General features: G+C 40.9%; 1 protein-coding gene across 1 annotated transcript in view; it reads right to left on the bottom strand.

Annotated features, from left to right (window-relative positions):
* Nucleotides 1-7,310: 7,310 nt before the first annotated feature.
* The window catches only part of LOC149070412 (O-glucosyltransferase rumi homolog), a 36,657-nt gene continuing 28,356 nt past the window's right edge, over nt 7,311-15,611 (bottom strand). The window contains exons 8-9 of the mRNA XM_089249635.1: nt 8,548-8,604; nt 7,311-8,443 (exon numbers count right to left, since the gene is read on the bottom strand). Of these exons, the coding sequence (XP_089105761.1) occupies nt 8,311-8,443; nt 8,548-8,604 (190 nt within the window). The 3' untranslated portion in view covers nt 7,311-8,310. The remainder of the gene's footprint in view (nt 8,444-8,547; nt 8,605-15,611) is intronic.

Here is a 15,611-nt window from a genome sequence, read left to right as displayed (position 1 = left end):
TGTTATATATTTATAATGCTGAATTTTTGGAATGAGATTTCTTGAAATTTCTATAAAGTTAGCTTGAGCTACACTGGTGAAATAAATTAAGAGAATTTGCATATTTTATCGAATTTTATGAAAAAAAACTGAACTGAATGTAAAACCACTGCTTCTAGACAAAAATGCAAATCTTGTACGTCAAATACGTAAGCGTACACGTGTGTGTAGGCGGAGCCAGTAGAGAAACAGGCTCTATTAGCGCGCGTAAGTTAAGACGCATTTCGTTCGCTAGCACACCTCGACGAATTTCTTGGTGTTATTTTGCAGCAATCGGTTAATTTCAAATTGTAACAGTAAAAATGAGTAACCACCAACATTTAGATGATGGAATGTGGTGGAGAATTGTGAGGAGGCTAGAAGCAGGCCAATCTCAAGTCGATTTGTAGAGAGCTCAATTTAACGCCCAGCGTCGTGTGTAACTTATGGAAACAGTTCCAGAATTCCGGATCCATCGAGAGAAAGCCTGGGCAAGGTCGTCCAAGAGCCACGACGGCCAGAGAAGATCGCCATTTCTCGATTATAGCGAGGCGTAACAGGAGTGCTACAGCTTCTCGGCTTTCTCGTGACTTGTATGCAGCCACAGGAACCCGTGTATCAAGGGTGACTGTTTCCAAAAGACTTCATCAGAGAGGGTTGTTTGCAAGATGATGAGTCCCGGTTCAGCCTAAGCACCGATTCTCGCCGTACGTTCATATGGAGAGAACCAGGGACACGCTACCCTCCAATGTCCGCGAAATCGACCATCGCCGAATTCACCTTTTATATAACTGCTTCTTCTACATTACACGCGGTGCCAAAATGCCTGGTTGCCCCATTTAAGAAAGTATCTAGTTGTGGCCCTACCTACTGAACACAAAACACGCCAAATGCTGGACACAAGCACACATTGTTAAGTTGCACCAACATAAATCTGACATAGCTCCCTTATTCATGTGTGAAAATAGGTGACAGTTAAATGGTGACAGATCAGAGTGGTGGACCATCAGGAAGGGAAAATAAAATTATTCTCCCAGGAAATCGCTATTTATATGAATATGGAATCACAACATGATTGTCTGAGAGAGTGTGCACTGACAGAGAGAATTTCATTTGCTTTAAATTTAATCAGAAGATATTATTGAAAGAGCCAAGATTTTTTTAACAAAATGGAAAATCAATTATTCGGGAATTTATATATTGATTTATTAGTAAATATATAAATATGTGCCTCTCACTTTTAATTACAGTGGATCCTGCTTATAACGTTTATCAAAAAACTGTCATCAAAAACTTACACAGGAAAATACTTTAAACAGGAAAATCTTAATGAGAATTACTTAGAGCTGGGACTGTGAAAATAAGTTGAAATAAAATGTTCTAAATGGGAATGTTATAATTGGGATAGAATGTATATTTGTTTTAGATTTATTACATTTGTTAAATTCCATATGTTAAATTCTCAATGTTAATGGGCTTCTTTGCAAGCTTTTCCTACTAGTAGACAATGAAAGTAAATGAACCTTTGGATAGAACATGTCTTTAGAAATATATTATTTATTTGATTCACAGAGATACCTCCTCCTCCTACCAAGAAGGGCTTAACAAATCCCAGGCCTAAATTTATGTCAGGGGACAGTACGAAATGTTTGCATTGTAAGTGTATCAAATAACATGAAAAAAGTCTTTACATTCCAAAAAACATTTTTAATAGTTTTTTCCTCGAAAAAAACATGCTCTGCTTCAAAGAAATTTTTCTGGCACCTCATTTGTTCATTGCACCTCATTCAATTTGTCAAGCCCTGTGTATTATAAGCACTAATTTTTACTAATACTTGACCGTACATGCATTTTATAAACATTTCTCTGGAGATGTTCTAACAAATTTGTGCATGCAAGAACATGGTTTGCCCATAAGGCTCCCAACACATTTACATGCAAGAGTTAGGGTTGTTTTGTGTTATATTGGTGCTGCCATTTCCCTTCCATATTTTGAGCTGAAAACAGCTAATAACATTTTACTTTCTTTCTTTCAAACAAGCACAACTCAGGTCTATCACCATCTATGGGCGATTTACTACCTAATGAGTTGTGCCGGAAGTGTTACTGTGTGTGTACCTAACAGTCTGAGTGCATATATAGTGTTGTGTTTGATTTTTCAGTGCTGCCATCTCTATTTCAGAAATGAAGTGAGTGATGTGTTATGATTGAATTACATTTGTATGGTTTCTAGGTCTTTTGCTCCCAGTAGCGAGACTTTTGAAAGGGGAGATCGGCTCGCATTTGCGCCTTAAAGTTGGGAACCTCAGAAAACCAACTTCTGCCGACCACCGCAGCGACAATCACATTTTACTGCAGAACATTTTCTGTTGGCTATGGGTACATTGCAGAACAATGCAAAACATTATGCTTTGGGGGCTTTGGAGTTCTTTAATTTTCCCACTTTCTCTCTCTTAAAAAAATCTAAAGAGGAAAAAAAAATTAAAAATTTTCTCTGACTAATAAATAACTTCTTACTAACATCTTTTTTCTCTTTCTTTGAGATCAATTTTTTTCCCCATTTAGCATAGCATCCATGATGTAGAAGCAGAAACAGCCAATACATAGACTGGAATCCAGAATGACCAAATCTGTGGCACCCAACAAACTTCACTTTTCCTCCGCCAAAATCTCACTAACAGGTAATATAAGTAACAAGTTCGTCCAGACATGTTCAGTTTTTAAAATTATTCACAGATTATGTTAAATCAATCTGGCCACCAACAACTCTAAATTCTCAATTAAATCGTGATGGTTGAATTTAAAACCAAATCATTAATTCATTTCATGTTTCCAACGTTTATTAAATTAAAATATTCCAAAATATTGAATCTTAATTTTTTCAATTTATCAAATTCTTCTTTTTTCTTAAAATTCTTGCAAAACCCATTAAAAAAAAGAAGGTATACTACAAAATTTTTTCTAAAATTTGTTATGCAAACCCAAAATAGAGAAGATAGGGGGCCACCGACCTACACACTTTGAACCACTGCCCATGGTTACTATAAAGAGCATATTTAGCATAAAATAAGTACAGTCAGAACTGCTTACAATAAGCTCATTCCCAGCAAAAATGCTCATTAAATCCGATCACTCACTAAATCTATATTTTCAAGTAAAAAAAAATTAAGTTTTGGTAAGTACTTATATATAGTGAGTAAGTATGTATAAAACTATATACACTGCTGGCCACCCAAATTGCAACACCAAGAAAGACAAGAGATATCGCAACAATATTTATTTTGTAGATAACATGTTGACCAAGCATCAAATGATTAAATTTATAGACTTCTGTGAAGTGTGATTCCTGCCAAAATCAGTAGCCAGAGTAGCCGCCATTGTTGGAGATCACCGCTGCCACACGCCTCGGCATTGATTCAAAGAGACTTTGGATGTGTTCTTGGGGTACAGCAGACCAAGCAGCTTCCACGCGTTGCCAAAGTTGATCTGGTGTGGCAGCTGGGGATGTAATCTGGGTCAATCGTTGAGCAACCATGGACCACATGTTTTCTATCGGCGAAAGATCCGGAGAGCGAGCTGGCCAGGGAAGCAATTCAATCTGGCGATTGACGAAGAACCTTTGGACAATGCGTGCCACGTGTTGTCGCGCATTATCCTGTTGAAATATGGCTGTGGGCAAGCCCTGAAGGTAAGGAAGGACAACTGGCTCCAACACCTCGGAGATGTAGCGCTGGCTTTTTAAAGTACCGGCAATGCGTACTAGAGGAGTGCGAGAGTGATATCCAATACCGCCCCATGCCATAATACCCGGTGCAGGACCAGTGTGGCTGTGCATAACGCAGCTGTTCAGCATCCTCTCTCCACGGTGTCTCCAGACTCGAATCCGACCATCGTGGTGTTGCAGACAGAAGCGTGACTCGTCAGTAAAGACAATTTCATTCCATTGTGCCGTCCACATCCTTCTTTCATCGCACCATTGGCGGTGGAGACGTCTGTGGTTCTGCGTCAAGGGTAGACGAAGCAATGGACGTCTTGCGGACAGACCACTCTCCTGTAAACGGCGTCGAATGGTACGCGCAGACACTGGATGATGCGGTACAGACTGAATGTGCTGTGCTATGGTTTGTGATGTGGCTGAGCGATCCGTCACTGCCATACGCACAATACGCCTGTCATCACGTGAAGTGGTGCACTGAGATGGATGCGATCGAACACGTCGGTCTGTCGTACCCTCCTGCATCCAACGATCACATATCCGCATTGCAGTTGTTTGGTTTCGTCCAACACGACTACCGATTTCCCTGAAAGATAATCCACAATCTCGGTAGGCCACTATCCTTCCTTTGTCGAACTCGGATACTTGATCAAAACATGATCGCTGTTTTCTACGAGGCATAATTGATCGTTTTTTTTAAAAAACCACAAGAAAAACACAATTGCCGTACTTCAAATCGTCGAAATCTCCAAGCCTTAAATAGCGCTTTGAAGTGGCGCCACAGGCGCGCGTGATGTGCGTCTGCGCTGAAATTCTAATCATTTGCATATCTCACCTCCGCTAATGCATGTTGTAAATTTCATATTATTTGCATGCTTCCTTCAGGGTGTTGCATTTACGGTGGTCAGCAGTGTAGATATTTGACAAGTAAATGTTTTTCCATGCAATTTTAGAAACTTTAAAAATTTTTGGCAGTTAAAACTTTGCTTTCAGATATTCTTTCCTCAAAAATACCCACAAAACATGGGAAAATAAAATTATGGTAATAATCCTCTCACTCAAAAACATGAAATTTTTAGCTAGTGGAGGTCAAGCAAGGGTGAAATTAGCCATTTTTAGAAATTTTGATTGGTCAGTTTCTCTGCAATCTCCATTTCCCTTTCTCATCTCCCCCTTCCAGACAAAGTGTTGCTGTTCCTGAAAATTGGCAAAAAAAACCTTAAGGAATGATAAGATTTTTGTTTAATTATTTGAATGACATTAATCCCTTATTTAAGTAACAAAAAGAATCAAAAGAAACTTAAACAGTTTTGTGGCTCTCCTAGCATTTACTTTTTCATTTTGTATTTATTTTTAAAATTTCCCTTCTAAATTGCTCGTTAAATCCGAGCCACAGTGGGAAAACCTGCTTGATAAAAGCAACAATTACTATTCTTAATTTACATCAATGACCTCCTAGAATCCCTCAACTGCACCACTAGATTCTTTTCAAATGATTGTGTAATTTACCATATCATTCACCAAAAGTTCGATCAAGAACTTCTCCAACATAATCTGGCTTCCATCAATGCTGGTGTTCATTATAGTTATTGCTAGTTATAGTTTGTTATTGCTAGATGCCTATCAATAGTTCACATGAGAGTTAGTCATAAATTACTTCCTCTTGAATATTCTTACTCCATCAATAATTTAACATTATCCCAAGTTTCCCAAATTAAATACCTCCGTGTCATAATCTCAGCCGACCTACGTTGTAACAAGCATGTTGACTATGTTTATCAGAAATGTTTCAAGAAACTTCTTCCTCCACCGCAACCTTAACCACTTTACCCCCGAAGACATAATATTGCATCCAAAATCTGGGACCCCTACACATCCAGTAACATAGACAAACTCAAATCAATCCAAAATAAATCAACCCGATTTGTCCATGACTGCTGGTCATCTTTTGTTTCCGTGTCTGAACTTAATCTCCTCCCTCTCTCCACTTTTTGTCGCATTTCTCAGTTAACCCTATTACATAAGATTTTCCATGGTCATCTCAACTTCTGGTACGCTTCTGGTATCCTAGTCAAGCCATCCTACATCTCCAGAAGACTCAACCATTCATCTTAAAATATGAAACCTATTTTTGCTTTTACTTTGATAGCTTTAAATACAGCTTCTTTTCTCATACCATTGGTAAATGGAACAAACTCTTCAGCTCTATTGACTACTACCCCACTATCACTAGTTTTTTATCAAATATCAAAAAATATATGTTACTTTCAATCACATCCTCTTATATAAGCCTCAGGGCTAACAATATTGTATATATAAATAAACAGAATAGCTATGCACTTAGTACAGTACCAAACAAAATACATATATTTGCTTATTAATCCAGGCACTTACTAAAAGCAGGCTTGTTATAAGCCAGTCTGGTTGTATAGAGAAGTTCCTTTCTCCCTCTGAAAATTGTTTTCTATTGTTTTTAGTAATCTGAAGTGGTATCGGCCCGATCCACTTTGGATTATCAAGACTACTGTGTGTGTAATGTAGTAAATCAATAATTTTAAAAACTTTAGTCTCATTAATTTTTCACAAAATGTTTTAAAGGGGTGAATTTAATATATTTTTGTTTTATTAGTGAATGAGTATGACCAGTGTATTGAACTAGTGTCTAGTCAATATTCTATCAGAAATTTCCAGCAACAAATAATGACGCTTAAAAAAAACAAGGGCCTTAAAAAGTACTCCAGAAACAAAGACCCCCCTGCCATGATGAAATTTAGGACATGGGAGGAAGAGAAAAATAACAGATATTATTAATTCACATATAGATAAAAATTGTGGGGGGAGGGGAATAGTTGCCAAACAAGACAGAAGTACATAAACTGTGTCCATTATATGTGTGTGCAAATTATATTTATATACAGGATGATTATAATTAAAGTTCCCATACTCAACAAAGTAGTTTTTCTCAACAAACTAACTACTAAGAAAAAAAAAGTAGTTTTTCTCAAAAAATACTCATCCGAATACAGGAAAATTTTCAGGATATCTAAATGAGACCATGGAAGCGATATTTAAGCAATAAAAAGACAGTTTGTTCAATTTTTGATCACCAGGTGAAAAGTTGATTTTTTTTCCTATGGTCCATATAACGTATATACCAAGTTTCAATGGAATACGTCCACCAGAAAAGGCATTACATAGGTCCGAGTAGTTACATAGGTCTGACACTGCTCAGACCAATGTAGTGCCCGTCAGTATACTGACACAGATCAGACCTATGAAGCGTTCATTCTGGTGAATGCGTTCCATTGAAACTTGCTATATACGCTATATAGACTATGAGGAAAAAAAAATTTATGTGATAAAAAAGCGCCAACTTTACACCTGGTGGTCAAAAACTGAGCTATATATTTTGTTGCATAAATCTCTCTCCCACGGTCTCATTAAGGTATCCTGAAAATTTGGCTCTGTTAGACTCAGAGTACATGGGATCTTTAATTATAATCACCCTGTAAATCAACTGGGATATCTTCAATTCCTTCCATGAAACACAAAAAAATAGATATATATCACAAAGTTTGATCTCATAAATTCATAAAATCTTTTAATGAAAAATACCAAGACATTGCATTTGAAACAGACATTCTTGCACATTTTGAAATAGATAATTTCAAGCAAGTAATGAGAAATGTTATAAAAAGTATATAAAACAATTAAAAATTCAGAGATATCGCTTGCATTTGAGACAGTAGTGTAAACAGGTTGTCAAACTTTTGTCATCCATGACTCCTTACCCTATTCATGATTCATCTGCGGCTCCAAAGAATAGTTTAGTAGATATTGTGCATTCACAAAAAAACAAATTCAAAGAATAAATAGGCACACACATCAATATCTGCAGCTAACCATGATGCCTCTAACAAAGTTTGGCAATGCCCCTAGGATCCGTGATGCACACTTTGAACACTGGTCTAAAAATGTATTTTTTTAATTAATTGTACAATGCAAAATATGCCATTTATGAAATGGAAGAAAATCAAAATTATTTTGTGGGACTCCCCTTCTCTCCCCCCCCCCCCTACAAAGTGCTAAGAGTTCACAGGATGAAAAACCAATATTACTTCACCACATCAACTGTGGCTACATCACTGTACACAATTTACAAGAGTTGGGTTGGAAATGAAGGTGCCATCTATCAGTAGGGCCTCAAACTCAATAGGGAAAATATCTCATCTATATTCTTCCCCCAATTCAAACTTGGAACCTGACAGCAATCTCCATGGTGATATACGAGCATCTTACCACCACGCCAATCAGACACGAAAAACACTGCTCTATAGAAACCATCTTACAATCAAGAGAATTATTGTGGTCCAGGATCAATGAAATATGTTACAAAAATGGCATAGGCCAATCCATTATAAAAGTGACGAAAAATTGGCTGCCCATATTTGGAATGCTGCATGAAGATGTTTGATAATATAAAAAAAAACACCACATAATAATGATACAAAATCCAGACATTTTATCACATAGGAAATAAAATCATCTATAAGATGTAGTTATATTACCCAAAATATTCACGACACAAGCTTCAAGTCTCTGTTGCGAGTTGGCTTATACCGCAGTAAATTGCCATAGCTTAGCAATAATGTTTTCCAATAACACTGAATATCTGTCATACGTAAGTTATTCCAAATAAAATCAAAACCTCTGCAAAAAAAATGAAAAGCTCTGAGACTATTTCAAATTTTTTAAAGATATTGACTAGAATGAAAAGTTAGATGAAACAAAAGGTCATTCAGTTCATATCCTACCTGTCAGCTATACTTTTAGCGATTCCATCATTCTTTTGCACGAAATCTAACAGTTCTCTGAAATTGAAATCAGATGGTTTCTTGTAATATTATTGATAAGCAGCATAGAAAATATCAAGAAAAACATGTTTCATAAAACATTTGAAGGCTCAAAATAGCAAAGTACAGAACAAACACACATGTCGTGTGATCGTTATTTTTTCCCTTTAAAATATTTAAACTTTTGTAATTGTATAGGCAGACTTGATAATCATCTTAACCCACCATGGCCCAGTGTATATTTGAATATACATGGCAAATACATGGTCAAAAGAAAAACCAATTATACCAGTGATTCCAAACATGGGCATTAAACTCCCCCCGGGGGGCGATGGAATGTTCCGGGGGGGGGGGGTAGAAGCTATGGGTATAACATATAACATAGGATGCTATGGGTTAGATTGCGTTGGGGGGTGATGTGGAGAAAAAAATTTCTGAAAAAAGGAGCGATGGGACAAAAAAGGTTGGAAAACACTGAATTATACAATACAAAACCATAATACCAATTTCTTTTCTCAATTTTTTTGGTGTTTTAGAAAGCACATCTTTTATTGTCATTTCAGTAGTGCAAGTACTTTTTTTATCTAGAAAAAGTTGATTCCTTGTTGGTGTTATTTTTTGAGAGCTGATGAAATTTTACGTGTTCAGAGTTTTATAAAATCGCACCAAATCAAGGGAAATCAAAAGTAAAATTCAAGGTAAAACTATTCAACTTTGCTAAGAAAGATTTTATCTGTTGTCTGTCTACATTGAAATCAAGACAAATTGTGCATTTTACCCTTAATTAATCATTTTAGGTTATTAAAAACTCCACTCTAATTAAATTGCATTAAATTGAAATGTGTTGATGTGTTGTTTTGATTAAAAATATGTCAATACCATCAATTTACATCCATTTTTGTAAAAAAAAAGAAAAGAAATTTTAATATATTTTTATGGGGGTGAACCATAGAGGGTTAATCAGAGATATATTTTTTCTGTACTTCCATTTACTATGTCTCACTCACATTACCACACTTTTTCATACACATGATGAGAGCTATTTATGATGAAAGGCACCCAGACATTAAAACATGATGAAAATACCATAAAGTTCCCATGAATCTCTTAACCCAGTAATGGACAAACTTTTTTGGGAGCAGGCCATTGTTAAGCCCATTTTTTTTGTATGTGTGTGACAAACTAACCGTTTCTTTTATTATTAGGAAATATTTTTATTTAAATTAAATGCAGAAATCTCACCACGGTTAAAATTAGTTAAATGAATGTTTAAAATGTTTTGTTTAATTTATGTTTGATTAATGATTTTTAAATATATTTTTGAATGCTAAGAATTTGAGTAAAAACTTATATTGCCGCACACTACATGCCAGTGTTTTTGAATGCGTAATGTTGATTTTATTCAATTTAAAATATTTTCGTGTCCCGATGGCACGACACTCACTTACTAAATTATATATTTTTTAAAAATTCAGTCATATACATATATATACTATAACTTTAGTCTCAAACTACTGTAAAACTTTGGATTATGAGAAACTTGGCTTACAAGTAATTTACAATGTAAGGAAAAAATTTTAAACAAATTTTGAATTGATAAACAAGCAATATCTAGCAATAAGAGTAATAAGCACACCAAAAATTCCCAGATGAGGACCAGTCAATAAGAAGCTTTGAGTATTCAAGTTGTCTGCAGAGCATCATAGGATCATTTCATTCCGTGCACCGCCCAGGCTCTATCGACCATTGTCAATTTTAGCCATTGCCCGGATGAGGGGGCTGGGCGATGTCGGGTGCGTTATTATGCATATAAAATATAAAATACATGAACATTGAATATAAAAACACATTATTAAAAAAAAAAAGAGAAAAAAAGTATATACAGATTTAAATATTTCTATTCTACAATATACAATTTATTCCGATGAGCTCTTCTAATGTCCTTTCCAGCTTTATTGAGCCCGAGCCCCCTGTTCCTCTCTGTGGCCAAGAGCCAGGTCCTGAACTATGTTTTCCCTCATTGGCTTGTTGGCTCGGGTGAGCCCTCCGCCGTGTCCAGGCCAGGTCCTGGACCACGTCTTCCCTCGTTGGCTTGTTGGCCAGTGTGAGCCTTTTGTATCACATTGGTCCGACCAGGTGCCAGGTCCTTCAGCATGAGGGGAGGGGGTTGTTTGATTATTCCAAAGCTCCTCAGCTTTTGGTTGGGTGCTTCACAGTTTAAACACTGACATTGGGACTTTGTTTCTTGATTACTCTTTCACTGGATCATCCTATTTGAAGTCAGAGTCTTCCCATATTTCGACCGCTTCTTCTCTCTCCGATTGCTCTCCCTCTGTGTCGTATTCTTCGTCTTCTAATTCTTCTATTTCCTGGGAGAGTACCCTATCGACGCTGTCTTCGGCTTCTGCCCTTGCTCTCAGTCTTTCGCTCCTCCTCAGTTGTTGCGTTTCATGTGGAGTCTGGATGGTCTCATCCCTCTTGGTGTGGAGATGTTCCTGGTTGGCCTCTAGAAATTTAACCAGGTCCTTGATGGTTTCCAGGGCTTTTCCATCTCTCTCCATCCTTTTGAACCATTCATGCTCCAACTGAGGGAGGAACTTAACCAGGTGGAACTCTGAGGTCTTTTCGCACTCTGTTGCGTAATGCAATGGGCTTCCGACTCCTCCACACAGGCACTTGTCATTGTTTGAGATCCCGAAGCGGAGGAAGTGGGTGGGGAACGGCCCGTGGCCCGAGAAAAATATCATCTTCTCTCTGCTCCAAGATCTCTCTCTCCACTGTATTTTGGGCCGACCTTGGACGTACGGCTCAAGGTTGCTGCCTTGGCCAATCGGTCCGCCTCCTCGTTCCCTTTTTCTCCGACATGGCCACGAACCCAGTTCAATTGGATGTTTGTATTTTTTAATAGAGCCCTGCGGACGGTCCGGGCGTCCTCGTGTCTCGTGAGGGGGTATCTTATTGCTTCCAGGCTGGATCGGCTGTCTGTGTATACTTTGGACTGGGTCGTTGTGTTTTCCAAGCTGCTTACCGCTTCTCTTAGAGTGAAGAGCTCCGCCTGGAAAATCGTGCACCCTGTCAATATCCTCTGCTTCCACTTCTGGGTTACTACGTCATCCTCGTATCACACGAAGGTCTGGTTTTTAGAACCGTCTGTAAATATGGTGGTTCCTTCATATGAGATAGGGCCCGTTTCTTTCAGGGTAATGATCTGGCTCTCCTGGATGTCGGTGGCGGGGTGCACATCCCAACCTATCCTTCTCTGGTCTAGCTCACTCCACTGGTATTGGGCCTCCCCCAGACTGATGTTCCTCTTGAGTCTTGTCACCATGGCTGCTTTGGCCACATACTCCGTCTGAAGACTCAGTGGGGGAACTCCTGCGATGGCCTGCATGGCTGCTTTTGACGTCTTGTGGTAGGCTCTTGTGAGAAGGTGCAGGAAACCTCCCTGCAGGCTGTCCAGCTGCCTCTTGAGCTTCTCTGATGGGTCCTGGTACCACGCAGCAGCTCCGTATGTTATTATCTTGATAGCCACCTGGTCGTACAATATCCTTCTGAGCTTCTACGTTAGTCCCATCTTGGGCGTGCCATGCTCGCCAATGTTTGAAGGTTAGTGTTCGCCTTGGCTCCCTGGGTTTTTACGTGTGATATCCAGTCCAGAGTGACCCCCAAGATATTTCACCGTCTTCTTCCATGGGATCCTGGTTCCCTTCATCCTTATCTTGGGTCTCTTGATTCTTGAACTGTACCACAGGTAAGAACTCTTTTCGATTGCCGGCTCCAGATCGTTGTTGTGTAGCCAATTGGCCATCTGATCCAGAGTCCTGGTGGCCTTTCCTTCCATCTCTTTCCATTTCTCTGTGGCCATGACTATGAGTATGTCGTCCGCAAAGGCCTGGACTCGTACTCCCTCTTCTCAGGACTGTTTAAGTAGGCCGTCCACCGTGACGTTCCACATAAGGGGGCCCGAGCACGAGCCCTGCGGACTACCTCTCGTTTCGTCATGTTCCACGAGCTCACTTCCCAGCTCCATGCCCACTTTCCTGTCTTTCAGGAGATGCATCAAAGTCTGTGTTAGATCTTGTGGTGCAGGAATCTCGGCAAAGATCTTTCTCAGGTTGTTGCACCGAAGTGCATCGAATGCGCCCTTGATGGCGATGGACACCAGCACCACGTGCTTCCCTTGTGTCCTGGCTTCCTTGATGTTGTCGACAACGTCACAGAGTGATTCGTACGCTGATCTTCCCATTCTAAAACCATATTGGTTCTGGTGCAAGTATTGGTGTCTCTCCAAATGGTACATCACCCTCTGGACTAGGATCCTTTCCAGAATCTTTCCAGCGTGTGGGAGAAGGGTGATTGGACAATACGACTTTATGTCGTCCACTGGCTTTCCTTGCTTTAGGATCAGAATAACCTTTCCCCTCTTGAAGACCTTGGGAAATCTCAGCAGCTCCAGACACTTGTTGTAAAGCGTGGTCAGGAGCTCCGGGTGCTTGCCATTAATCACCTTCAATATGGGCATGGTAAGCCCATCCGGGCCCGGAGCCTTCTTGTTACCTGTCCTGCTCAGTGACCGCTGTACTTCCTTCTGGGTGATGTTCGGTTCCATCGGGCCAATGGGTAGCTCTTGCTGGTTCTGGCCCCTTTCTTCCTCCTCGTCTGCTTCTCTTCCCAGCTCCGCCTTGTCGGTCAGGCACAGGGTTCTGAGTTGCCTGGCTATGGCCTCTTCCATCGTCTGGTCTTCTTCTCTCATGATGATCTGGGCCATGTTTTCTCTTCTCTTGCTAGTCACTCTGTAGACGTTGCCGAAAGCATCCGTGGCCTTTTCACAGTACTGACGCTATCCTTGGCCTTTTCACAGTACTGTGAAAAGTCTTCAGTCTTCGCTTTCCTGAGCATCTTTGTGTACTGTGCCTGGTGTTTCTTGAATTCGATGCACCTGGTTGTCTTGAGTTCTTCTTCTTTCGCCCTCTTCCATCGCCTGTGTCTGGCTCGCAGGTGCTTCCTCTCTGTTTTGAGTTGCTGCGTCCACCAAGGTGCCACTTTCTTGGTTGGTGGTTCTTTCCTTGCCAGAGTCTTGTCCACCATTTCTCTGAGGCAGTCTAGGACCTTTTCAGTGGCTTCGTCGAGAGTTTCTCCGTTGTCCGCTCTCATGATCCTTCGCAGGAGGGAGCTTAGGGATCTGGGCCGCCACCCTCTTGACAAATTTTTCCAGTCTCCTGATGGATGAGCTATACCTGGGTTTTGGGGGTACAAGACCTTCCGTACGCCACTGGAAGGGGATGTATTTGTGAGAACCATGGGTGACTTCATCTCCGACATGCCATCTTTCCAGTTCTCCGGTGTCCTTCCAGAACGTCTGGTCCGGCCACCCCCTCTTCTCATTGTGCTCGTAGGTCGGTACTACATTGCCCCTGCTGGCCTTCTTGGAGTTGGAGCTCCATCGTCAGATTACGGATCGACCTACCTCTCTCGTCATCCTCCCTGTAATTCCAGTCTGAGTGGTGGCCGTTCAAATCGGTACCGATTATCATTGGTTCTGCCCACTGGCTGAGAACTACCTCTCTGATCTCGGCAAGGGTTTCCTGGATTTCGGCTTTCGGTGAGGAGTAGCCGCTCATGATGACTACCTCCTTGCCATTGACCCTTGCTTTGATCACTGCTGTGTGCTGACCCAGCTTCAGCGTGGCCGCTTCTATATTCTTATTGCAGAGAATTACGTCTGCTTTGTTGTTCTGGGATTTCCACTTTCTCCACGCCTGCGGCATGCCTTGTAGTGCACCCCTCGCCGTCCACGGCTACTGGATGAGGAGGACATCTACTTGATTAGTCGCTACTTGTTGCTCTAGTAGGTATGTGGTTCGTCTGGCCCTATCTGCATTGAATTGCAGAAACTTGAGTCCTTGAGGCTGGGCTACTGGTGGCTGGATGTCAACTGTACGTGAGGTTTCCTGACACCTATCTGCTGTAGGCACCGTTGTGCTGCCATCCATTTTCATATCTTTGTACTAACTTTAGGGTGTCTTGGGCGCCTAATTTTTGTCAGGTGCTCCTCACTGGGGCCTCACCTTTCTTCTGAACGTGACAGTTCTAATCGATGGGTAGGTTCCAGTACGGTCCTCTGACATCTTCCACTGTCGTGATTGATCTGGACAATTGTAATTCTCTTCCGCCTGGGCAGTCCTTCACTCCGTGCCTATCGGCACATCTCGCCGGGCTTGTGAATTGCGTGGCCCGGTGGCCCATGGCTTGGCATCTCAAACAGCGTGGCGACGGGATGAAGCTCCGAATTTTTGAGTGCCACTTATTAGTAGCGACCACCCATTTTTCCAGCGCTGCCTCTAGTGTCCTGTTCTTTGTCACTTCCACAATTTGATGCACTCCCCCCGCAATTCTCGCTTTGAGCTGCGACTTGATCACAATGTCCTTTCCTGCCAAGTCTAGCGCTTTTTTGAGAGCTGTCACTATATTTTCCTTGCGTGTAGTGGCTGGAATGTCTCTCAGAAGAATTGCAGTCCTCTTGGTCCTGGGAGGCCGTGCCGTCATGACTTCACGGAGGTTTCTGTCTGTGGACAATTCCACCTTGAATGATTGTGCGTTTTTTATGCTTCCGAAGTCCACTGCAATTCCCTTCCGTATTGACCGGATCCCGACCTGTGATTCACCTATTCCCTTGCTCCTCAGGTGCCGAGTGATGACGGGTGCCAAAAGACCAAGATCTTCCGGGTACTTTGGGTATTGTATATTCAGTATTGTATTTATCTTCTCCCCGTTGGATATGACCCCGGCGTATGTTCTTCCGTGTTGTGTGACATCGGATATGCCAGCCATTACCCTGAGTCTTTCGTTGATGTTGGGTACTTTCTCGTTGGCTGTGCGCTAAAGAATCCTCGTTCCAACCCGTGGGCTCCAAGTGATTCTCTTCGTACTTCCACGGTCCCATCGATGGGGCAGGGCTCCACTGGCGGTGTTCCTCCCGTCCGGGTCCTCCTGTAGAGTATGTCGAGATGAAGATTGGAAATTGA

The sequence above is a fragment of the Pholcus phalangioides genome, unplaced genomic scaffold (genome assembly GCF_987345545.1).
Source record: "Pholcus phalangioides strain wild (caught in Gottingen) unplaced genomic scaffold, Ppha-v1.0 ptg000022l_1, whole genome shotgun sequence".
In the NCBI taxonomy this organism is placed as follows: domain Eukaryota; kingdom Metazoa; phylum Arthropoda; class Arachnida; order Araneae; family Pholcidae; genus Pholcus; species Pholcus phalangioides.
The sequence above is the reverse complement of the archived record's forward strand: the minus strand, read 5'-3'. Positions and strand labels throughout refer to the sequence as shown.